At 50.6% G+C, this 23,739-nt stretch overlaps 1 protein-coding gene across 32 annotated transcripts in view; it reads left to right on the forward strand.

Annotated features, from left to right (window-relative positions):
- The window catches only part of FAM193B (family with sequence similarity 193 member B), a 32,405-nt gene extending 9,524 nt beyond the window's left edge, over positions 1–22,881 (forward strand). For 5 of the 32 annotated variants that reach the window (XM_059175678.1, XM_059175684.1, XM_059175683.1 and 2 more), the window contains 11 exons: positions 1,939–1,981; positions 2,876–2,938; positions 4,411–4,516; positions 5,471–5,699; positions 6,938–7,325; positions 11,053–11,254; positions 12,216–12,455; positions 18,515–19,535; positions 19,689–19,764; positions 20,562–20,659; positions 22,497–22,881. In XM_059175678.1, coding sequence (XP_059031661.1) covers positions 1,939–1,981; positions 2,876–2,938; positions 4,411–4,516; positions 5,471–5,699; positions 6,938–7,325; positions 11,053–11,254; positions 12,216–12,455; positions 18,515–19,535; positions 19,689–19,764; positions 20,562–20,658 — 2,465 coding nt within the window. In that variant the 3' untranslated portion in view covers position 20,659; positions 22,497–22,881. Of the gene's footprint in view, positions 1–1,938; positions 1,982–2,875; positions 2,939–4,410; positions 4,654–4,747; positions 5,008–5,470; positions 5,700–5,925; positions 6,049–6,937; positions 7,326–11,052; positions 11,255–12,215; positions 12,456–18,514; positions 19,536–19,688; positions 19,765–20,561; positions 20,660–21,331; positions 21,575–22,235; positions 22,344–22,496 lie in introns of those variants that run through there. The other 27 variants (XM_059175680.1, XM_059175695.1, XM_059175696.1 and 24 more) reach the window with 20 other exon arrangements.
- Positions 22,882–23,739: the final 858 nt, after the last annotated feature.

Here is a 23,739-nt window from a genome sequence, read left to right on the forward strand (position 1 = left end):
GGAGTGGCCACAGTCTAGGGTTCACCTGGCTCGTTGACTGCCCTGGGGATGTGCATGCTAAAACATGGATCCCTTGTATGAGTAACCCTACACTCTCAGAGATGCTGGTTTTGCCTGGAGTGAAGCCGAATTTAATGTTGGAGATTTTTTGAGCAGATCCCAAATCTAGAAAACCCCTAGAATCTTTCCTTGCTGTCTCTCCCTCCCCCCAAATTTTTTACCTAGAACTAGACATTTATCTGGAGAGGCTCTGAAATTTAAACTGCAGTGAGAAGGAATAATTGCTGCCCGGGGCTATTGGGTTTAAGGATCAGTTCCCTAGACTTTGTGATGAAGAAAAATGGTTGGGTGTTTCATTCATTTGATAAATATTTATTATTCATGTTCTTGTGTGGGAATACTGTGCCTGATGTTAAAATGCAGCTTGAGAACAGCTAGTTGAAAGTCTGAGTTGACTTTGAGGCATAAGAGATCATGATTGCCAGGAATTTGAAAAATGGCAGGAGATTGCATTCAAAGGGAATTCTGAACCAAGAGCTTTTCTCTGCCAAAGGAAAAATTTGCAGAAACACTGGTAGTAGGGCTGCATATAACATCTCCAGTTTCAGGATTCTCACCATTCTGTGGCAGAAGAAAAGAAAATCTCAGAGAAAAAAGTCCCCAGGATCCACCAGGCATTGTATTTGAGGGCAGGCACTAAGGCTTAGGGTTAAAACAGCTTTGGGGGTAGCCCCAAGAATTGCCTGGCCCAGAAGGAAAAACTCAGGTTTATCAAACTCAGGACCATGAGTAACTAGATTCCATTGTAGCTTTTTATTAAGAACAGAATGGCCAGAGGGCCAAGGTAATAGATTGAGTGTCTGTTGCATGGAATCCTTGGACTAACCTTTGCATCTCTAATGTCACTTAATTCTCTGGGCAACCTTATGCAGTGTGAGGTGGTATCATCCCTGCTTCAGTTAGGACCTAATTAGCTTGCCAGGCCTGGTGTTTTTTTCCTTTAACTGGAAAGACAGCTTGTCCTGTAAATTTATTTCCATTGATGGCTAACCTCATTTATTATGTGGACCAGTTTGGCTCTAGGAAGAGCCACATTATTTCCATGAATGAGGCCATCTCATTGTAATCCCCAGGGAATGTGATCTTCCACTCTTCCATGCTTGAGATTGGAACCATTCAGGTGAAGGTCCAGGATGGGAAGATGGCCTTTCTCTCTCTGAGAAGCAAAAATTACAAAATTTCAAGCAGTGTCTTGCTAAGGTATATTGCCACAGTGATACTTAACAAATCTGATTTAGCCATTATTTGCCTAGCTGAGCCCAGGCCCTGTGCTACAGTGAGAGATCCAGACAAGAATCAGACCTGATACTTGCCCTCTAGGAGCGCAACGTAATAGAAGGGACAGGAAATGCAGGTAAAGAAATGAAGTAGAAGGCACAGATTCTGTAAGCAAGGCATAACGTGCTATGCAGATATGGGGAGGGGAGAGGAATTACAAGAGGGACTCTCTATGAAGGCTTTGATGGGGTTGGGTTTAAGCCCTGCCTAGCTACTTACTGGTGAAGTTGGGAAGGAAGGGAGTTTGAAGCAGAGGATCCCCTTCAGCAAAGGCATGGGGTAGGGGTAGGAGAATATAGAGAATATTTGGGGAACTTAAAGAATGACTATGGGGTAGAGGACGGAGATTAAGATGTCTAAGTCACCTTAAATTCATTCCACATGAAAGATGTTTGCATTCTTATAAAATACTGTGATTGTATTTTCTATATTTTTCAAGCCTGGTCCTCAATTTAAGTGTTTCCCATCACTCCTGTCATATTCTTAATTAGTATCCAATGTTGAGGCAGTGTATTAATGGGCCTGGTACTGGACTAGGTGCTTTGTCCATTCAATGTTCACAGCCAACCATACAAGTTAGGACTTAATCCCATTTTACAGATGAAGAGACAGAGACTAGAACTTGCCCAGCATCCTACAGCTGGTAAGTGGTGGAGACCCAAGATAAGTGCCAAAGCCAGTTTTAATTCCCCTGCGTCCAGTGCCTCCCACAATTACTTTGGCACTAGGTATAGTCACACTGATCACACATTTAACTTGTAAGAATTCTGTATATGCTTTTAAAAGAGGAAAAAAAAAAAACCCTACTTATTGAACATTGCCATATGTGTTTTACAGTTGTTATCTTGTTTGTGCCCAGACTCCATATACTCTACATCACAGGCTATACAAAGAATTTCAGAATAATTTTACTCAGACAAGATTTTCCTCCTATGTAGTAACTTTAGAACCCAATACCCAAATGAAATGAAACTCTGTTGTAGTAAAACTGTACATGCTGGTGTTTTCCTTAAGACTGTGGTCACCATTAGCACAGGGAAAGGGACTTGGGTGTTGGCCTCACCTCCTCCCTCTGGAGTTGCTATGGCATCTTACAGCTATGAAAAGTTACCTGGGAACACTTCTCAAAAACGCCCCCTTTGCCTGACTTCTCCCAGTACTGTCCTTCTCCATCAGTTTCCCACCCTTCCATGAGATACCAGCAATGGGTTAGAAGCTATATCCTTTTACAGCTGCAGTTCAACAGCTGTCTTGTCCACTGAAATGTTCCCTTGACAGAAACTTTTTAGGCAGTGTCTCACATAGGTTCCACGTTTAAGATTTCTCTCTCTCTGTTACCCTTTTCCGACATCCTTGTTCTTCCCCAGATGTTTCCTTATGTTCCTGGTACTGCTATTTGGTTCCTTTCTTTTTCTAGAAACCAGAGACCGAGGTCAGTGTAATTGTAACATTACAGATTTAAGGATACCCTGATGCCAATTTATTGTGAGAAGGTGATTTTATTTGAGAAAGATGATGGCATTTATTTTCTTGGTAGGTTGAGGATGATTCCCTTATTCCTTTGCTTAGGCCTCTGCAAACACCTGTTACCTAGTGGTGGGTAAGTTTGGAAGGTATATCAGTTAATATAACTATTGCATGTAACAAACCACCCCAAAACTTAATGGCTTAGAACAGCACCATTTATTATTTCTCATGAGTCTCTGGGTTGACTGGGTGTTTCTGTCGATCAGGGCCAGCTTGGCGGATCTCAGCTGGGCTCACTCATGTACCTGATCCACTGGCCAATCAGCAAGGAAGACTCAGATTTCTCCACACATCTCTCACATCACTCCAGCAGCTAGCCCGGTCATGTTCTCATGGCAGGCAGGGGTGCAAGAGTGATCAAGCCCAGCCATGCAAAGAACCAAGTAGAAATGCATACATACTTGTAAAGCTTAAGCTGGGAGCAAATTTGCTAACATCCCATTGGCTAAAGAAAATGATGTGACCAGTGCCAGTGTCAGAGAAAGAGGGTTCTACAAAGTTGCAGAATAGCCCTGGAAGCAGTGGTGTTGGTGGTATAGAAGCGAGCATAGGAGCTTTCCGAAGCTGCAGAATATAAGAAAGCCACTAATTGGGGTCATTAAATGTAATCAGTCTCCCAATCAGTACCCCTCAATATGACATAAAAGCCTATAGACTTATATTTCTATGCCATTTGTCCTAAAAGGAAAAAAAGTCCAAATAATAATTACTGTGTATTGGGACTATGCTTTGAGCATGCTCGGGGCTAGGCACTTTCTCCTTTTATGCATTGAGTCTCACATCAACTCTGCAAGATAGGTAGGAAGTTGGAGTTCAGAAAGTTAAATAACTTGCTCAAGATCACCTAGCTAACGTGTGCTCGGTCAGGCATTAGAATGCAGGTCAGTCTGACCCCCAAAGCCCAGGTTCTTTTCACCATGCCTCACTGCCTCTCAGAAGCACCAGGGTCTGCTTTACCTTTTCTCCGTCTCAGTTTTATGTTGAATTAATTCTTTCTGATTAGCTCTGCAAACCCTTCCTCCAAAACGCTGCTGTGCTCCTAATGGAATTCTGCAGCTTTCAGGAAAGCCACACGTTCTCTCAAACTCAACATTAACTGAAAGGATCTTCCCAACCCCCAGGTGGGGATTGGTCTGTGGACTGCAAAGACAGCCCAAGATTTGTGGCCTCTCCCTGACATACCAGAGAAGGAAGGGGACTTTTCTTTAACCTTCAAGATTTGGAGATAATCAGGGCATTTGAGCACGAGCTTTGAAGTCACTTAGGAGTAGCTCACTTAGGAGTTCAACTCCTAATTCAGCCACTCACTAGCTCTATATTCTTGGGCAAGTTACTTAACTTCTCAAAATCTGTTCTTTCGTCTTTAAAGAAAAGAAAAAGGAGTAACACCTAGTTTGCAGATCTATTACAAGGACTAAAATTATGTATAGAAAGTGCCTAACCCAGTGCCTGGCACGTAATAAGTGAAGTTGTTAGTATGGTTAATATTATTTCTAAGCAGAGCCTTTCCCCTCCTGGGAAACCCTGTTTCTGTCTGTTGGACAGGTTCCCCCCACCTCCACCCAGTCTGTGCAGACTTGCTGCCTGCTATGTCATCGGGAACGCAAAGGCTGGGAAGAAGGCCCTTCCCAAAATGGACTGGTGTTGCAGGGTGAGAAGCTGCCCCCTGACTTCATGCCAAAGCTTGTCAAGAATCTCCTAGGCGAGATGCCTCTGTGGGTCTGCCAGAGTTGCCGAAAGAGCATGGAGGAAGATGAAAGGCAGACAGGTCGAGAGCATGCAGTGGCGGTAGGTAACGGTTGAGAAGGGGGTCCCTGAATGCAGGAGGGCACCCTGCCCAGAGAGCTCAGGCTGTTGAGCTATTCCTTCTCTGCCCTCTCAGGTGGCTCTCCTCCAGCAGCCCCTGCACCCAGTCCCTGAGGGGCTGTTGGGCCGTTTCCAGACAGCAGTAGCAGCTTGGGCTCACAATTGGGGCAAGAACGGAGAGGCTGCAGGCAGCCACCTCGGCCCTGAGGGAGCTTTTGTGGTGTGAGGGCCTGCTTGTAGGTACTGTCAATGGAGATTCTGCCCCTTCTGTGTCACCGTGCTGCCTTCAGCCCTGTGACAGCTTGAAAGCCAACCGGTATGACAAGGATGGCAAAGGTTGGTTTGAGGGTCCACCGTGTGCCTCAGTTAGAAAGCCTCCGAGATGCCCAGGAGCCATCTAAGTGGCATCTCCTGAATCACAGCAGTCAGAATTTTCTTGTTTCTCCTTCCCCCGCAGTCCCTCTCTTACCCCAGGATCGTGTCAGCTTACGACTTTGGACTTAAAGACACTTCCTCTCCTTGGCAGCTCTCAGGACTCCCTAAAGGCCCACAGTTGACAGGCAGTCTGTATCTCTACTGTAGTCTCTCTCAACACTATCCACACACTCCACTTTACTGGGAGCATCACTGCTCCTCCCCCAGAAAAGGCCTTGCCCTTGCACCTGGTGTTTTGGGAATTGTACTTTGGCCATGGCACAGGGCTTGGAGGAGGAGGTGCTCCTGAGTAAGTTAAGGCAGCAGAGGGTTGGCTCTGATGTTTGCTGTTTTACCATGAGCCTTTTTCTTCCCCCTTCTCCAGATCTCCTTGTCACACACATCCTGCAAATCACAGTCTTGTGGGGGTGACTCTCATTCCTCTTCGTCCTCCTCTTCATCGTCCTCGTCCTCCTCCTCCTGCCATGGGAACTCAGGGGACTGGGATCCCAGCTCCTTCCTGTCAGCACATAAGCTCTCGGGCCTCTGGAACTCTCCGCACTCCAGTGGGGCCGTGCCGGGTAGCTCACTCGGGAGTCCTTCTACCGTCCCTGGTGAGTCTCTGAGCTCGGGAGAGAGCCAGGCCGCATAAATGTAGAGAGCTATGTTTTTCTAACCACTGTGTTCGACAAACCAGGTCAGTTATCAAAATAAGTAAAAAAGGATCTGTTCTGATGGAAGCAGGGGATACCTAGCCCTTGGCTGTCTCCATGACACTCCTTTCCCCAGAACTCTGAAGTTGAAAAATATTGTCATTGGCTCTGACAGCTTTCCCTTCAGATTCAGGAGAGGACGTGGTAAACACTGGCTGAACAGAAAGTGGAGTCTGGGAGTGTCCTTAGGGAGTTTGGACATCAGCCACCTAACACCTGTCCGTCCCCTGCAGCAGCACAGAGGACCCAGGTGCTTTGTCTTCTCAGAACTTCTTTTCTCCACCTAAGGGACACATGTAAAAGCACAAGAAGTTGCTGGTGCAGACTGCCAGAATTATTTGCCAAGGTCACGTTTATATAAGCTTTCTTTATACTCTGAGTTAACCTTTAGATACCCAAAGAAAAATTCTTGGGTTATTGAGGTACTATGTAAATATTCGTTAATGTCTATTTCTAAATTGAGGGCTTGAGATGAGTGTAACACTCCATGTTAACTATATTGGAATTAAAATACAGAAGAAGAAGAATAACAAAATTGAGGGCCTGAGTTCTCCAAAGGGGTGCTACTCCCAGAATTGTGGGACTTGAATAGAATTCCATTTATTTTGATCCATAAGCCAAAGAAGACTCAGCAAAGCCTTTTCGTACTTCTCTGATATTGGGCCACCCCAGAGTCTGGCATACCCTGGCTGCCTCAGTCCCTATGGCCCAGAGGCAGAGCTTTGGCCTGTGGCTCCACTGGCTTCTCTAGACCCTTTTCTGGACCCGAGGAATGCTTACAAGCACGCAAGTCCTGGAGAGACCCCTAGAGAAACCCCAAGAGATAGGACACATATCCCCTATTTGTTTCACAGCAGAGGTGCTGTGGCCTTCCATGGGGTGGGCATTCCTGGGTCCTTCTCTCAGATCTGGGCTCCTCAAGCCTGTCCAACCAAGTTGCTCCCTGCAGGGAAAACTCTCCAGCCCAAGATACTGCTAGACTTTTCAAAAGTTCACATGGTTCACTGTGCTGAGAGGCTGTCCCCAGACAGGTACCCTCTGGTCACAGTAAGCAGGATGTTGTGACAGTGAGCCCTTGGGCTTTCCTTTCTAGGGTCTTGGCTCTCTCTCTGACCTCCTTCTTCCCCATCCATCCACAGGTGAGGTCTTCTCTATCTCGGAGCACCACCGGCACTCAGACCTCACTGCTCCACCTAACAGCCCCACTGGCCACCACCCCCAGCCAGCATCGCTGATCCCGTCTCACCCCGGATCCTTCGGCTCTCCACCCCACCCACACCTGCTGCCTGCCACCCCGGCAGCGCCTTTCCCTGCCCAGGCTTCAGAATGCCCTGTTGCCGCTGCTGCCGCCCCCCACACCCCAGGGGTATGTCAGACCCCCCACCTGCCCTCCACCAGCATGCCGCTCCTGAAGATGCCTCCACCATTCTCGGGGTGCAGCCACCCCTGTAGCGGGCACTGCAGTGGGCACTGCAGCGGGCCTCTCCTCCCACCTCCCAGCTCTCAGCAGCTCCCTAGCACTCACAGGTAAGTGAGTGGCACGAAGGGCATACTCCCTGCCAATTTCAGCCTTGAGTTGAGAAACTTTACAAAGCTATCCCCCCTCCCCGGCTCATGATCTCTCTAGGATAGAGAAGTAAATCTTAGAAAATAAAAAAAGGGTAGACTCTGTGTCTTTTGTATAGTTTTTACAATCAGAAGTAGGTGTTTATTGTTTTTTTAAAAACTTGGAGGGGCGCTTTGGTGGCTCAGTCATTAAGCGTCTGCCTTTGTTTCCGGTCATGATCCCAAGGTCCTGGGGTCAAGCCCTGCATCAGGCTTCCTGCTCGGCAAGGAAGCCTGCTTCTCCCTCTCCCACTCCCCCTGTTTGTGTTCCCTCTCTCGCTGTGTCTCTCTCTGTCAAATGATAAATAAAATCTTTTAAAAAATAAAAACTTGGAAAAATTCAGAGATGTCTAATGAAGAAAAAATTTCCTCACAACCTAACAATAAACTTTTTTTTTAAAGATTTTTATTTATTTATTTGACAGAGATCACAAGTAGGCAGAGAGGCAGGCAGAGAAAGAGAGGAGGAAGCAGGCTCCCTGCCGAGCAGAGAGCCCGATGCAGGGCTCGATCCCAGGTTAAGCCTCTGCCTTCAGCTCGTCATGACCCTGAGATCATGACCTGAGCTGAAGGCAGAGGCTCAACCTGAGCCACCCAGGCGCCCCAAACTTTTTTTTTTAAGGTTTATTTATTTATTTTGAGAGAGAGAGAGCACACGTGCACGAGCAGGGTGAGGGGCAGAGGGAGAGAAAGAAAATCCATAGGAAGACGCCCCGGAGAGCTCAGAGCCCAACACAGGGCTCAGTTTCATAACCCTGAGCTCATGACCTGAGCTGAAATCAAGAGTTGGACACCTAACTGACTGAGTGCCACCCATGTGCCACGAATGATCAACTTCTTTTTTTTCTTTTTTTAAGAGTTTATTTATTTATTTGACAGAAGAGAGAGATCACAAGTAGGCAGAGAGGCAGGCAGAGAGTGAGAGGGAAGCAGGCTCCCCGATGAGCAGAGAGCCCGATGCGGGTGTCGATCCCAGGACCCTGAGATCATGACCCAAACCGAAGGCAGAAGCCCCAACCCACTGGGCCACCCAGGTGCCCCAGTTTGTAATACTGCAGTATATATTTCTTCTGATGTCTCTGCATATAAATTAGGTCCATGTTTATACATTGTTGTGTAGTTCTTTTTTAACATTATAGATCATTTCCCCAGTTAAGATTCTTCAAAAAAACTTTCAAGTGACCACAAAATGTCTTACTGTATACCTCTAAGCATAATTTATCATTCCCCTGTTTCTGGACATTGGGGCATTCTGATTTTTGTTTCTAAGATTTTATTTATTTGACAGAGAGCGTGAGTACAAGGACACAGAGTGGCAGGCAGAAGGAGAAGGAGGCTCCCCACTGAGCAGGGTGCCCCGACACAACACAGGGCTCAATCTCAGGACCCTGGGGATCATGACCTGAACCAAAGGCAGACGCTTAACCACTGAGCCACCCAGGCACCCCTGGGCATTTCTAGTTTTTAGCCACTAAAAACAAGGCTGTAATAAACGTCCTTGCACCCAAATCTGTATTTGAGTTCGGAAGTACAGGCTTAAGGATTCCCTGAAGTAACTGAGTACTGAGGAAGTTTATAGTAATGGAGATGTGGAAGATAAAATTCTTTGGAGAAGTGTGTATTTTTGTATTATAAATCAGATCTGTGTTTAGTACGCATTTGTATTTTCTCATTGTAAAATCCCACCACCCCAGTACCACCAGTGCTGGCAGTTTTCCTTACAGGTCTTTCCCACACGGTGGTGGTGTCTATAAAGTGTGCAGCTTTTTGTTGTCCTGTTTCACTCAGCTTTCCTTGTTTGGTTCCTATGTGGTCTTCTTGGCCTAAGGCTAGAGAATATTCTCCATAGTATACTTCACTGTTTTCCAGTTGCTGATGATTTAAGTCACCAGTATTTTAACATTGTAAATAATCTCTCTAAAGATGGCTTTGCTTAAAGCTTTTTCCTCTTTTGTGTTTTTTTTCTCCTTGGAATAGGTCCCTCAGAAAGAAAGAAGTTTTTAGTTTAAAGGTTGTCAAAATGTCTTTTTTGAGGATTTTTTTTTTTTTTTTAAGATTTTTATTTATTTATTTGACAGACAAATCACAAGTAGGCAGAGAGGCAGCAGAGGGAGAGGAGGAAGCAGGCTTCCCACTGAGCAGAGAGCCTGATGCGGGCTAGATCCCAGAACCCTGGGATCATGACCTGAGCTGAAGGCAGAGGCTTTAACCCACTGAGCCACCCAGGTGCCCCTTTTTTGAGGATTTTTTTTTTTTTTTTAAGAGAGATCACAGTAGTAGAGAGGAAGGGAAGAGATCACAGAGAGAGGAAGGGAAGCAGGCCCCCTGCTGAGCAGAGAGCCCGATGTGGGACTTGATCCCAAGACCCTGAGATCATGACCTGAGCCGAAGGCAGCGGCTTAACTCACTGAGCCACCCAGGTGCCCCGGGGATTCTTAATACACATTGAAAAATTGCTTTCCAAAGGGCTCTCCAAATTGATGTAACCACCAATCTTGGGGTGCTAGTGTCTTCTTATTTTCAGCAGCACTGGGTGCTTTGATTTTGCTAATGTGGGTGAGAAATGGTTAGTTTGGATTCAGCTTCTCTGAGTACCACTGATAATGGTTTCTGCCCCTTGTTTTCTACTTCTTGCTCAATAGACTGCCCTGAGAGCCAAGCCGCCTCACTGCTCCTCACCCTGCCATTTCTCTTAGCTCCCACCCCTTGTCCCCAGCCCAGGGCACTCCAGCTTCTAACCCAGGGCTTTTGTTCTTCCGGCTCCAATTATGGGACTTCGTGGGCCCAGGTCTTTTCTTACCCTGAAAAAATGGGCTGTATTACTTGATGCCCCCAGTGCATCCTCAAGTCCAGAGGCAAAGCAGTACAGTGGGAGGGCATGAACTTTGCAAGGCACAGGCTGAGTCCTAGCCACTCTTTGAGCAAAACAGTTAAGCACTCGGACTCTTAAAGTTACTTCCACTGTAGGATGGGGGTAGCAACATCTATTTTGGAGGACTTGGGAGACGCTTAGAAATAATAATGCTAATTAGAGTACCAGACCCAAACAGTAAAATCACTCTTAGAGTCTGGGCCACATGGGACAATTCCTTTCCTAACTATAAGGCCCCACATGAAGGCAGCTCTACCCACTGGGGCAGACTCCATCGAAGAACCTTAGAGGATGAAATTGACCTCAGCCTCCTTTGGATGCTCCAGGGTAGCCATCGGCCCACTAATCTGTTTGGATACCTACTTACTGAGCACGTGCTGTGTACAGTGCTGTTATGCTCCACACTGGGACCTAAATATAGAAGTGGCATAGTTCCTGCCCTTAGAGAATGCAGTCTGCTCTGAGAAACAGGTGGGCAAACAGACCATCAGAGTAAAGTGTGATATACAGTAGCATAGAGAGGTATACACGCCCACTGTGTGACCCTCCAAGAGGGCCACACAGTGGGTGCAGGCACAGGGCCTGAGAGACAGCGAGGGTGTTGGCTTTGTTACTGTGAGAAATACTGATATGACCTGACTGCCTTGGCCTTTGTGGGATGAGGCAGACGAAGGGTATTCGGAACTGCAGTGGTGGGGGTGCTTCCCCAGGCTCCTGCTGCGGCCTGCTCCTTCCCTGCCCTCCCTCACCTGTGGGCTTGTCTTTCTCCCCCATCAGCAGGGACCCTGGGTGCAAGGGACACAAGTTTACACACAGTGGTCTGGCCTGCCAGCTGCCCCAGCCCTGCGAAGCAGATGAGGGCCTGGGTGAAGAAGAGGACAGCAGCTCAGAGCGCAGCTCCTGCACCTCATCCTCCACTCACCAGAGAGATGGAAAGTTCTGTGACTGCTGCTACTGTGAGTTCTTCGGCCACAATGCGGTGAGTGAACCTGCCCAGGCCAGAGAGGGCTGGGGGCCAGTCAAGGTGAGCCAAAGGAGCTGCTCTCCCCAGAGACACCCCCACCCCCCAACTCTCCTACCCCCCCCTACCCCCCACCCCCCACCCCCCCACTCACAGGGATAACCACCACACTGGGACCCTCTGAGTCCTCGCAGCCTGTGTCCGCTCACTTGATCCTTACAGCACATTGGTGAGGTAGGGATTTTTAAACACCTTGCTACCTTTGCTTTTTTCATGGTTTCTCTTAAGATTGACTTTTTTTCCTTAGGCAAAAGGAAAGGAAGTGGCAGAGAGAAAGCTATGATTCTGATGAGCATGCATACGTGTGTAATCACAGAGAAGCGAACGCTTGTGCGTGATGAAGGCAGAATGGAAGCAAAGGCTCTCCGTCCCCCAAGCGTGAGAGCCAGCGAGGGACAGGCCGTGAGCCCAGATGGCACCAGGCAGGAGGCTCAGGGCAGAGTACATGCTGTTTCTGGACAGAGGGCGAAAGCAGCTCAGAAGTCTCCTAAAGTGAAGAGGAAAGGGCCGCCGGGTAGGGTAGAGCAGTTGAGGACGGAAGAAATGAAAGTAATTACATTGTTAGTCACCTTTAAACTAAAAGTAATTATTCTCATTTTAGAGATGACAAAATCGAGGCACACAAAGACTCAGTGACCTGCCCAAGGTCATACAGCTTCCAAGTGACAAAGCCCGGGCTCAAACCTGCTTTCCTGGCTCCCAAGTCAGTGTGCTCACAATGCTGTTACGTACCTCCCACTCCCTCCGCCCACCACCGCCTCAGCTCTGGGTCTGGCGGAGGCTGAAGCCACTTGGCCTTTGCGGCTATAGTAGAAAGAACAGTTGTCTCACTTCTCGCCACATGTTCGGTGCCAGCGGGTGGGAGTGCTCCGGGCTTCCCAGGCCCAGGGTGTAACATCAGCACCTCCCCCTCCCCCAGCCACCCGCTGCCCCGACGAGTCGGAATTATACAGAGATCCGAGAGAAGCTCCGCTCGAGGCTGACCAGGCGGAAAGAGGAGCTGCCCGTGAAGGGGGGCGCCCTGGGCGGGATCCCTGGGGAGCCCGCCGTGGACCACCGAGATGTGGATGAGCTGCTGGAATTCATCAACAGCACGGAGCCTAAAGCCCCCAACAGCGCCAGGGCCGCCAAGCGGGCCCGGCACAAGCTGAAAAAGAAGGTGGGTGTGGGGGGGGAGCCTAGTTCTACTGCCTCTCCTCCCTGACGAATCCCTCGCCCCAACCCCCCAAGACTTGTGGGGCATGAGTGATGTTGGCTGCCAGAAGCTTCGGCGCAGCTCACTGCTCTGGGAAGGTCTGAATGCGTTTGGGAGGCATCAGGGTCAGGGAGCCTGGGGCCAGTGATTGGAGGAAAGATGAGTCCTGGCCTCAGAAGCTGCTTGCTGGATTCCTCAAAGCACAGGACTTGCTTCAGTCAGTCAGTCATGTATTCATTCAGCAAACACTTCTGCAAATACTGGGAGCCAAAGCATGACGCAGTTAAGTTCTCACCCTGGAGAAGCTCAGTCCAGTGGAGAGACTGACACAAAACTGGACGAGCATGTTATCATGTGACAAGCCTGGGGATGAGAGAAGCCCCCCCATCCAGGTTGGGCACGCTGGAAATGGCTTACCAAGAGGCTGGCTTGAGAGCTGAGTTTCAGGGAGTGAGTTCTGTTTCATCAGGAGAATCTTCTGGTAGCAGGCATAGAACATTCACAGCAGTTGAGGTTAGTCCAAGCTCAAATAGAGGAGAGGCAGAACAGTTAGTAGAGGTGAGAAAGGGCCTCATAGGTCCCACTGAAGAGTTCTGACTTGGTCCTGTTGCTGAGGGGGCATCACTGCAGGGCTTTTATCAAAGGATGTACTTCGTCAGATCTGTTTGCCACCATGACCGTGTGGCCCTGTGGAAGGTGGCCTAGAGGCATGACCCTCCCTGAAGGGACACTGAGGCCCAGGGAAAGCTGATTGATGGTGAGTCTGGAGCAAGGGAAGCAGACATGACTCGCTTTGGTGATCTGATGATGGAACAGAGATGAAGTCAGAGATGTCTTCCAGGTGTTTGCCTGGGTGACTGGCAGGATGGTGTGCCCTTCACTGAGCAAGGACAGGATTGGCAGAAGACAGGGAATTCAGTTGGGGCACGTTGACGCAGAGGTTCTCAGGAGACCTCCAAGTGGAGATGGAGGTGTGGGGCTGGGAATTGTCAGCTTGGAGATGTAATTGAAGCCATGGGAGTGACCCAGCCCATGGGCTGAGGGAGCTCCTCAGAGGGCTGAGGAGAGAATCCAATAAGCTATTCCTGGGTAGCCCTGCTCCCAGGCGAGCCTCTGGGCTTGGCAACTCATCCCCTGCCACCTAGTTACCTCTTCACCTGCCTGCCCCCAGCTGCATCTGCACAGTGCCACACTTAGGAGCCCAGCAGCTGAAGAGTTGGTTGTGACAACCAGCTAGCTCCAGGTCCTGGGTGGTCAAACAGCCCTAGTGCTCTGGAAAGCAGCAGTAATTCCACATCTTTTTCCAGCCCAAAGGACAAACCAGGACCCTTTCCCTGCAGCCTGAAGTAGTGAGCCAAGCGGTCCCACCACTGCCTTCAGAAAATGGTCAGCACTTACTTTCTCCCATCCAGTGCTGCCTGACCAGAAGTGTCCGGTGGGCAACAGCAGTCTCTCAGCCTTCCCTGGCTTCTTGAGGCAGTGGTTTCCAGTTAGGTCTCAGCAAGCAGGAATACTTTGAAGTTCCCGGGTCTGGTGTGCTTTTCATAAATCTGTGTGCCCACACATCCCTACCCATTTGCTGATAAGGCTAGTAACACTCTTCTCTCCCTTCCTTTTCCTCCTGGCAACTTCCTTCCAAGCTCAGATCTCCTCAGGTAACTTCTTCTACAGTACTGTACCTCACACGTGTCTCTCCCCTGCCATTTATCACACTCCACGCACTCATTCAGAAACCTGCTGCACCACTTCTGTCTGCCTGGTCCAGTCTAGAAGCCAGAGTGCAACATTGCACCAGGCAGTTGCAAGGTCAGGTGATAGGCAGTCATGGTCATTATCCGTTATGCATCAGCCTCCTCTCCAGTGTTCTTCCTCTACCTCTCAAACTTAACCACAGTCTGGCTATCCATCAAAAACAGCTTCTCCTGGGAGCCGTCCAGTGGAGATTGCTCATTCTCTCACACCTCAGGAGACCAAAAAAGCTGAGTATCTTTCTGCTCCCTTGTACCACTTCCAGACTGTGACTATCTCTCATGTACTAACCCCTACTCCTTTGAAATTGACCCTGGCTCTGCCATCTACAGTCTCTTGGCCACTCCTCTTCATCCACTGAAGGCTGTCACCTTGCCCTTTCTCCTCTTCCTAAGCCATAGAGATCCCCTGACCATCATTCACTCGCTGTCTTACCAATACTCTCATTTCCTTGTCCTGTTGCTCTTCTATTACACCCACTAAGAAAAATCACAGCCCTGGGTTTGACCCCCTCCCTGCCTCTCCCCTTCCACACCTCTAGGAAAGTGCTGGATCATATCTGTCTGTGGCACCCAGGCCGTGTGGTCCCCTGCTTGCCTGCGCCTTCACATTGCCTAGCAGGCCTCTGGTCTACTTGTTCTTCATCACTTCTATTCACAGACCCTTTGTCAGCCCTCCAGATTCTTTTCCAATCTCCAGGCTTTACCCACCCCTCTTTTCTTTTTTGTTAGATGAACTCATTTCCTGGTTCAACAAGGAAAAAAGCCAGTGAATAGGCACTTCCTCAAACGTCGTACCATTCCACCGGCAGACTTTCCTTCTTGTCATGAGAGAAGAGTTACCCCTTCTGCTTAAGGCCGTGCAGTCCTTTCCCGCCACCTCAATCTAAGGTTGGCTTCCTGCCCTGGCTCCGGCCTCTCCTAGGCTGGCTCCCATCAGCATTTCACTCTCTTTTGTGCCTTGAGCATACAGCCTCTCTCTTGCCATCACCTTATCTCTTTCCTCCCATCCCAGTCAAATTTCTTGAAAACTGCTGTCTGCATTCACTGTTTTTTCTATCAGCTCATTGCAAACTGTTTTCCTCCCTCCCCGCCACAGAACCACCAGTGACATCTTTGTTGCTAAACCATACCCTCTTAACCCATCTTCTCTGTCCACTAGGCATTTTGTATTGGTTATCCTTTTCAAACATGTTCTCTTTGGCTCACATGTCCTTGGCCAGGTGGCGGAAGGGAAGAACAGTGGGAATGCGTGTTCTCCAAATTTTTTACCTTCTCTGACCTCTCTTTTGTCTCCTTCATGGACCCCTCTTCCTTTCTTCTGACTCTCCCCTTGAGGCCCTCTCCCTAGCAAAGAAAGCCATCTAGATAGTGTTTTTCCTGGTTCACTATGTCTTCATATTTCCTCCCTGAACTTGACATTGAAAACTCCTGCTGCTACGAGGCACCTCCTCACAGATGTCCTGGTCCTCAGACTGAGCACATCCAAAACTGAGCTTGTTCTCTCTCTCCAAGGAGGCCTGCTCTTCCTTCTCCACTGTTGTCTAGTTGATGGCGCCACCAGCCACCAAGTTGCCCGAACCAGAACCCAGGGTGCCATCCTGGGAGGAATGCATCGTGGTAATCGAGAGCAGCGGGCCTTGGAATTGGACCTCAGTTTGAAACCTGGCTCTGCACACTTGCTGGATGACCTTGGGCATATCACTTCACCTCTAGGCCTCAGTTTCTTCATCCACAACATGAGAATAACAGTAGAGCCTAACTCAGATGGTTGCGGGAATGAAACAGTGATGCACAGAAAGGCTCAATGGAGAGCACACGTGGTCAGGGAAGCGGCGGCGGCCCCAGTAGTCATCAGTATTTGTGGCTGTTTTTTGTGGCTCATCCCATCTCCCCACCTGTCCTTGAGTCCTGGCCACACAACCTCCCAATAGGTCAAACCACCCACTTCTCCCCACCCTACCGCTGCTACTAAAAAAGCCTTCAGTGGCCAAACATTGCCCTCAGCGTCAAACGCAGACTTGAACCTGACCTGCAGGGCTCTTCAGCCCCTGCTTAGCTTGCCAGATTCATCTCTCAGTCTCTCCTCCCTGGCCTTCCCGCCTACCACTCCCGACCACTCCTGAAAGAAACCTGGACACCAGTTCTCCCTGTGAATGTTGGCATTCCCTAAAGATCATGTATGCCCGTTCCCCAGTCACTTGCTGTTCCTGCTGCCTAGAAAGTGCTAGTCTTCACTCTAGGATGATCCCTGTCACTCTCCGGGGCCCAGTGAGCTGCTGTCTCCTCTGGGAAACACCTCTGATGGCCCAGTCTGAGTTCCCAGAGCATCTTGTCCGTCCTTCCCTGTAGCACTTACGCTCTCACTCCGAATTGAACAGCCTATTTACACGCCCGTCTCCCCCAGCAGACTCAAGTCCGCAAACAGACTCCTCATGCACAGCTGAATCCCCCAGAGCCCAGCCCAGGCCTCATCATCACTGGTCAAGAAGTGATCGTCAAACAGGACTAAAAGACCTAGGAACTGCAGATCACACCTGGGTGTGCTGTCCCAACTCTGCCACTTTCTAGCCGTGTGAACTTGGGCCAGTTCCTTATTTGTGCCAAAGTCAGTTGTCCTCATCTGCAAATTGAGGATAATGGCGCAACAAGGGCAGTTGTAAGGATTAAACGAGACAATGTGAGGAAAGGATCCGGCTCATGGCACGTTAACAGAAAGCATGTGTTCTGTGCTCTCCTCTCACTACCAAATCATGCTTGGTTCCATGTCACTTCCTCTAACTAATTGTTTTCAGACTTCTTTGTTTAGCAGCAGAACTCTTTTTTGCAATTGAAGTCCTCCATGGAACCTCCATTCCTAAGAGAAAAAGCTGTGCTGGTACAGGAGAGGAGTGATGTGACGGGCCGTCCAGTCCTTCATCCATCCATGTGGCCTCAGAGCTCTGCTCATGGCCTTAAACTCCATGGCACAAGGCCAGAAACACTGCTGCAGGCTCAGCTGCTTCCCAGCTTGAGCACCACAGTGCCAAGTCACAGCCTCCTCAGCACTGGGGGAAGGGGACACATGCCCTCTCAGGTGTTCTCTGGGCAACACTGAGCTATAGGTGGGCAGTTTTTCTCCCAGATACACCAAGGGGAACGGTAAGGTTCAGAGAGAGTAAGTGATTTGTCCAAGGTCCCACAATGGTGGTATTGATCTGTCGCAGAGCCCTATTGGGGCACAGGGTCACCCTCTTTTAAGTTGACTCTGAGATGGTGGCATGCCCTCTTTTCTCTCCCCAGTTTCCTTTTCCTGTTCCTCCCCCTCCATTCCCAAATCAGCTAGAAATATGTGAAATAGTGGAAGTCCTCCAACCCCTGGCCCAACACCACCACCTCCTTCCTATAGGCTTTTGACATCTGTCTCTCCTCTCCCTCTAAAGGCCTCCTTGGTCTGCTGGTGTGTGGAGGTTGGGTAGAGGAATGGAGTGACTCAGAGTCCACAGACTTCACTGTCATTCTCCAGAACCAGGTCTGTTCACACTGACTGAGAGAGCCTAGCATCCCAGTTCTCACCTAGGCAGAGGGGCTGCTTTTACTTGTGGGGCCCCATGTAGCTGTGCATTGTAGGCCATCAGGCACACTTTAGGACTGGCCGTGATTACTTGAGGCAGCTGAGTGGTAAGTGGCTTTTATACAGAATTTCTCCCTCTTCCATAGCATCCATACACACATTCCTGCCACCCAGAGTGTCTGACCTCCCATGGTGGTCTCACCACCCCCGTCTTACTTCTTGAAAGGCCTCTCATAATGCCAACTTTTTTTGCCCCGAATACCAGCAGAGCTGGAGAGTGACTGTAGCAGCCATCTCCCTCTCTTGTTCATCCCCACTTTGGTCTTCACCCCGTAATTTTTTTTTCCACTTTTTGCAGATGAGTCCACTGAGACTCAGGAAATGAATGAACCGCTTAAGGTCAGACCTGGCAGGCAAGGTGCAATTAGCTGCATTCTTATCCCTTTGAGTCCTAGTGGTTTTAGGCTCTAGGACTGACACTGGGGACTCTGATGAACAAGCTATAAAAACTTATCCTTTAGGTCTGTCTCCATCCCCAGAACATGCCCCGGTCTCATTGCATTTCGTCCTCACTCCTGCAGAGTGGGGGAGCAGGTCCGGGTGGCCAAGGCCCTGCGTCTAGCCAGTTAGCTGCAAAGCTGGGCCCCAGGCCGATGTGTCAGGTGTCACACTGTGCCTAGCAGCTGCCGGGCCCTAGCTGAAACTGCTTCTTATATTGGCAGGAAAAGGAAAAGGCCCACTTGGCAGCAGAAGCTCTAAAGCAGGTGAATCGTAGTGTTTCCGGAAGCCAGGAGCCAAGGCCTGCCAGGGAGAGGCTCTTGGAGTGGCCTGACCGGGAGCTGGATCGGGTCAACAGCTTCCTGAGCAGCCGTCTACAAGAGATCAAGAACACTGTCAAGGACTCTATCCGTGCCAGCTTCAGTGTGTGTGAGCTCAATATGGACAGCAATGGATTCTCTAAGGAGGGGGCTGCTGAGCCAGAGCCCCAGAGCCTATCCCCCTCAAACCTCAATGGCTCCTCAGAGCAACGGCCTGATATTAACCTTGACCTATCCCCTTTGACTTTGGGGTCCTCTCAGAACCACACGTTACGAGTTCCAGGTGAGCCGGCCCCACCATGGACAGAAATGAGAGGCTCTCACCCACCATGGACAGAGGTGAGGGGCCCCCCTCCTGGTATCATCCCTGAGAATGGGCTAGTGAGGAGACTCAACGCTGTGCCCAACCTTTCCCGGGTAATCTGGGTCAAGACACCCAAGCCAGGCAACCCTAGCCCTGAGGAGCCAAGCCCAAAGGAGGTTCCCAGTTACAAGCAGGAGCTGCCTGAGCCTGTGGCCTCAAGTGGGAAGCCTCGGAAGGGCAAGAGACAGGGCAGTCAGGCCAAGAAGAATGAGGCAAGCCCAGCCCCCCGGGCCCCAGCCAGCCTAGAGGCTGCCAGTGCCAAGGGCCAGACCCCCAGCTCCAAGCAGCCAGGCAAGGCCCCGGAGCCTCCCAAAGTGGGCAGCTTTGCCGAGGCTGGAGAGGGGAGCCGGGGAAGCCAACCGGGACCAGGCTGGGCTGGCAGCCCCAAAGCCGACGAGAAGGGCAGCTCCTGGCGAAACTGGCCAGGTGAGGCCAAAGCACAGCCTCTGGAGCAGGAGTCTGTGCAGCCCCCAGGCCCAGCAAGGCCACAGAGCTTGCCACAGGGCAAGGGCCGCAGCCGCCGGAGCCGCAACAAGCAGGAGAAGACGGCCGCCTCCTTGGGTGAGTGCACCAGGAACTGAGTGGTTGACCCCCCCACACCCAGCCAGGCCACAGGGTGGAGGGTAGTCCTCGCGTCTGGGCAGTGCTGCCCCGAGAGCATGACCCCAGAGGCCTGGCCGTGGGCACTGAGCCCTCCTGGCTGTGTCTTCCTAGACGATGTGTTCCTGCCCAAGGACATGGATGGGGTGGAGATGGATGAGACTGACCGGGAGGTGGAGTACTTCAAGAGGTAGGTGTGGGGATGCCTTAACACCCACCCTCACCCTGACACCCTCAGAGAGAGAGCCTTGCCAGGCTCGCTCCCACTAGTCTATCTGCTGGAACCCAGGTGGCCACGCGGCAGGAAAAGGCATCTGTGTAAGGGACAGGGAGGAGGAGGCACTTCAGGCCCCAAGAAGCAGGACTTTCTCCAGTTTTATTTACTTTGTATATTCATTTGCACTTTCTCTCCTCTGCCTGGGCTGAGTTCTGGGCTGGAGGCAAATCAGATGCAGTCTAGATGGAGAGAGAAAGCCTAAACACACAGTCCAGCTGTAAGTGCTGTTGGAGGAGTAAGGATGTGGGGTTGCAGACCAAGCTGAGATTCAGGGGTGGGCAGTGCTCCCAGAAGAGATGGGAACCAGGCTGAGACCGGAGAAGTAAGGATGAGTGGGCCAGGTCAAGCAGGGCCTTTGTGACAGCAGAGCTAGTAGGTACAGAGGTTTGAGGCTGAAAGCAACACCCAGTACCGAGGGGAGCAGGAGGCAGCCCAGTGTAGCCAGAGTAAGATACAGCGTGAGGGGCTAACCTGTATCCCAAGGCAGTGTTACTGTCTTCATACACTGTTCATGGGCTCGCGGGCACCCTGTCCAGAAGGTCAGGAAAGCTCTCGTAACCTGCTAGGCCGCAATACTCTAGAACCAGAAGGGTTGTACAGAGCTGACTTGGTTCCTTTAGTGACCAAGACACATGGGACTAGAAATGGGGTCCAGCAAGGAAAGGGGGATCCTCTGATTGTGCTTTCCTGGTGTCTGTCAAACCTAACAGGTTCTGTTTGGATTCTGCAAAGCAAACTCGTCAGAAAGTTGCTGTGAACTGGACCAACTTCAGCCTCAAGAAAACCACTCCCAGCACAGCTCAGTGAGGTATGGAGGACCCCCAAGTGTTGCATATACTTCTCTCTGCAAGTTCTATCACCTTGTGTCCCCACCACACCATTTCATGCTCAGGAGCACACGAGTTGGGCTAGTGGCTTGTCAGCCCTGGCCCCTGCAGTGACACAGTGAGGCCTATGTGCTCTGAAGACACAGGCCCCATCTCTTCTCCTGTGGCCCCTCACGCCTAGGCCTCTGTCCTTTCATAGCTCCCTCCTGGGCCAGACCCTCCTTAGAGCCCTCCTGCCTATGTTCCTGAAGGGCCCTTCCTGCACTGCCATCCCTGGGCTATCTCTACCAGGCCTCCACTTCCCTCACCACCTGCCTCTCAAGAGCCGAGGCAGCCTTACTCCCCAGATGACTGCCCCCACTCCTGACATTGTTAGCCTCAGGGTTGAATTTCATTGCCCAGCCTGGTAGGCTGCCATTTAGAGTGCTTTCCAGCTAAAGCCATGCAGGAAGGGGCTAGCGCCAGAGGACCAGGGAGAGGGCAGATGAGATAGACCAAGGCCTCAGTGAGGTCATTTAGGCATGGAGGAGTTTGTAAGCGCTCTCTCCCCAACCAGGGCAAGCCCCATGAAGAAATTAATAGCTAAGCTGCCTCCTGAAGAAGAGACCTAGCCCCAGCTGGGCTCGGGGCTCCTCTCCCAACCACCTACACAGGTCCTTTTGTGTGAAATGCTGACATACCAGATGACGCTGTGGACTGAGAACAGAAGACCAAGAAGCCACTGGACTGAGCACCATAGTGCAGGAGAGAAGAGTTACTGGCCCACAGGCCTTGGTGCCCGGTTTGCGGCCTAATGGCTGTGCAGTGCCCTATCTTAACCCTGTGCTCTGTCCCTGGGATCAGGCCTTTTCTGCCTGGTGACACAACTGCCTTTAAAGCACAGGAAACTGGGGCAGGTGAGCTGAACTCATGGAACCCCAGGAGGATCCTCCTCCTTCTCTTGTAAGTGCCAGGGCAGCAGACTTCCTGGACGTTCAGCCGAGTCTCTTGTCCTCCTCTGGGTCAGGATTCCCCACCCTTGAGGCTGGGCTCCCTATGGCCCCTTGGGCTGCCTGGAGACAGGACTGTCTTTAGACTCAGCTCAGCCCCTCTCTCTGAAGGGGCTGGACTCCCTGGTCTTTTGCCAAACTGAAATGTCCACACACTCAGGAGCTTCTGCTAGGGCGCCCTCCTGCCCCTTTTGTCCACTTTCACAGGATCCAGGATTTATGGGGACCCCTGGCACTTTCATTTGTTGCCTCTTCTCAGAGAAAAAGGGGCATACCTCCTCCCACAGCCCAGTGCTCCTGTCAGCCAAGAAACCTCATTCAGCCATCTTCTCTCAAGGACTCCCTCTTTGGTTGATCTCTCTCCCAAGACGGGGGATGTTTCTCCCTGCCCTACCCCACCATAAGGGCTCTTCATTGACCTTTTCCACCCTCCTCAGAGTGGGATCAGGAGGCCGGAGAATGTGTGAAAAAGCAGTGCCGGCACAGATTCGGGACCTAGCCTGGGCTGTGTCCCCAGAGTGTGAGGCAGGAATCAGAGTGCATATGCTGCCTTTCCTCCACCTGTCAGCAGGAGAGCAAAGGCCAGAGTCGGGGATCTTACCCACCCTGGATGGGATAGACATGCTACCGGGGAGCTGTCCCCTGGCAGGGTCTCAACCTGCATCCTCTGCTGAAGGTAATCAAGGAAGTCTATTCAACATTTTCAGCCCAGGGAGCAAAAAACGGCAGGCAGCTCCTCCTACGCAGGGGACCCATGGAAACCCAGAGCCAGCACAGGGAGGCTAGGGCACAAGCTCACTCACGGTACGGTCATGCTCTGTTTTCTCAGCCCCCTGCCGGGTCGAGCTGCTTCAGGGTGTCCTGAGACCCCCCAACTGCCAGCTGAAGGTCTACAGTTTCTTCCTCCACATCCCTACACCTGCCCAAGATCCTCCCTGCTCCTCACGTCCTGGACCAACCAAAAGTTGAATGGATGCTGTGCTGTGCTGGGGCCCCTCAAGACCTCCGCAGAGCCGCTTCCTGGTGCTACGCAGCCCCCTCACTCAGAGCCTGGGGGCTGGACTGGCCTGTGGGCCGGGGGCTGATGGTACTGCTGGCCCAACACTGCTCTCTTTGTGTTTGGTTTTGTTTTTGTTCTTGTTTTTCAATTCTTTACTTTTGATACTGTGAAGATCTTTCCTGCCGAAAGATAAAGCAACATTTGGACACAGTCAGTGTGTTGTGGTTTGCTGGTCTGGGACAGGGGTGAGGTGAGGAATGTACTCAGAAGCATGGGATCTTCCTTGGTCATTAGCCTCACTGAGCATGTACTATGTGGCAGCAGTTTGGCAGTTTCCACTTAATTCTCAGAACAGTTCTAAGTGGGACTGTTACCCCATTTTACAGATGAGGAAATTAAAGCCAAGACAGGAAAGTGACTTTAGTGCACTCGGTCTGGCTGAGAAGTTAGATCTGAGGCCTGTATAACAGCAGCATCTGTGCACTTTATCCTGGTGGGAGGACGCTGGTGTGTGACCTGGAACAGCCCCTTCCCCATGCCCTGTTTCCCTCTCTGCAAGATGGTGGAGTGAGACTCTGTGTCCGGGCAGCTGCTGTGAGAGGTGGTCTGGGAAAAGCCTCAAAGCCTTTTCTGTAGCCTGGATTATTGACGTGGTCAAGGGAAGTGGAGTAAATGGAGTTTCTGTAAATTGGATCGGACTTTTCAGTGGGAATGACACATACAGCCAAAGTACCTGAGAGTTGAGGATAATGAACCCTTCTGTAAAGTAAAGCAAACTACCTCATTCCTACCTCCCACCTCCTATAGATCTGGTTTGAAAATTCAGATTTTAATATAATAGGTTTGCTTAAAAAAAAAAAAAATGCGTCACACACACCTGTGTTCTACCTCCTTGTCCCTGTTGTCATTTCCTCAAGCTGACACTTAAGCTTGTGTGGGGGAGCAGTGGAGGCTGTAGCCACATAGTCACTAAGAGCGCTTTATAGAGTGTTGGGAAGCAGGATCGGAAACTGTTCCCTCTCCCTTCCCCTCCTCCCAGGTTCATCCCCACCATGGGCAGTCAGTGCCAGCT

Source organism: Mustela lutreola, chromosome 5, assembly GCF_030435805.1.
Source record: "Mustela lutreola isolate mMusLut2 chromosome 5, mMusLut2.pri, whole genome shotgun sequence".
NCBI lineage: Eukaryota > Metazoa > Chordata > Mammalia > Carnivora > Mustelidae > Mustela > Mustela lutreola.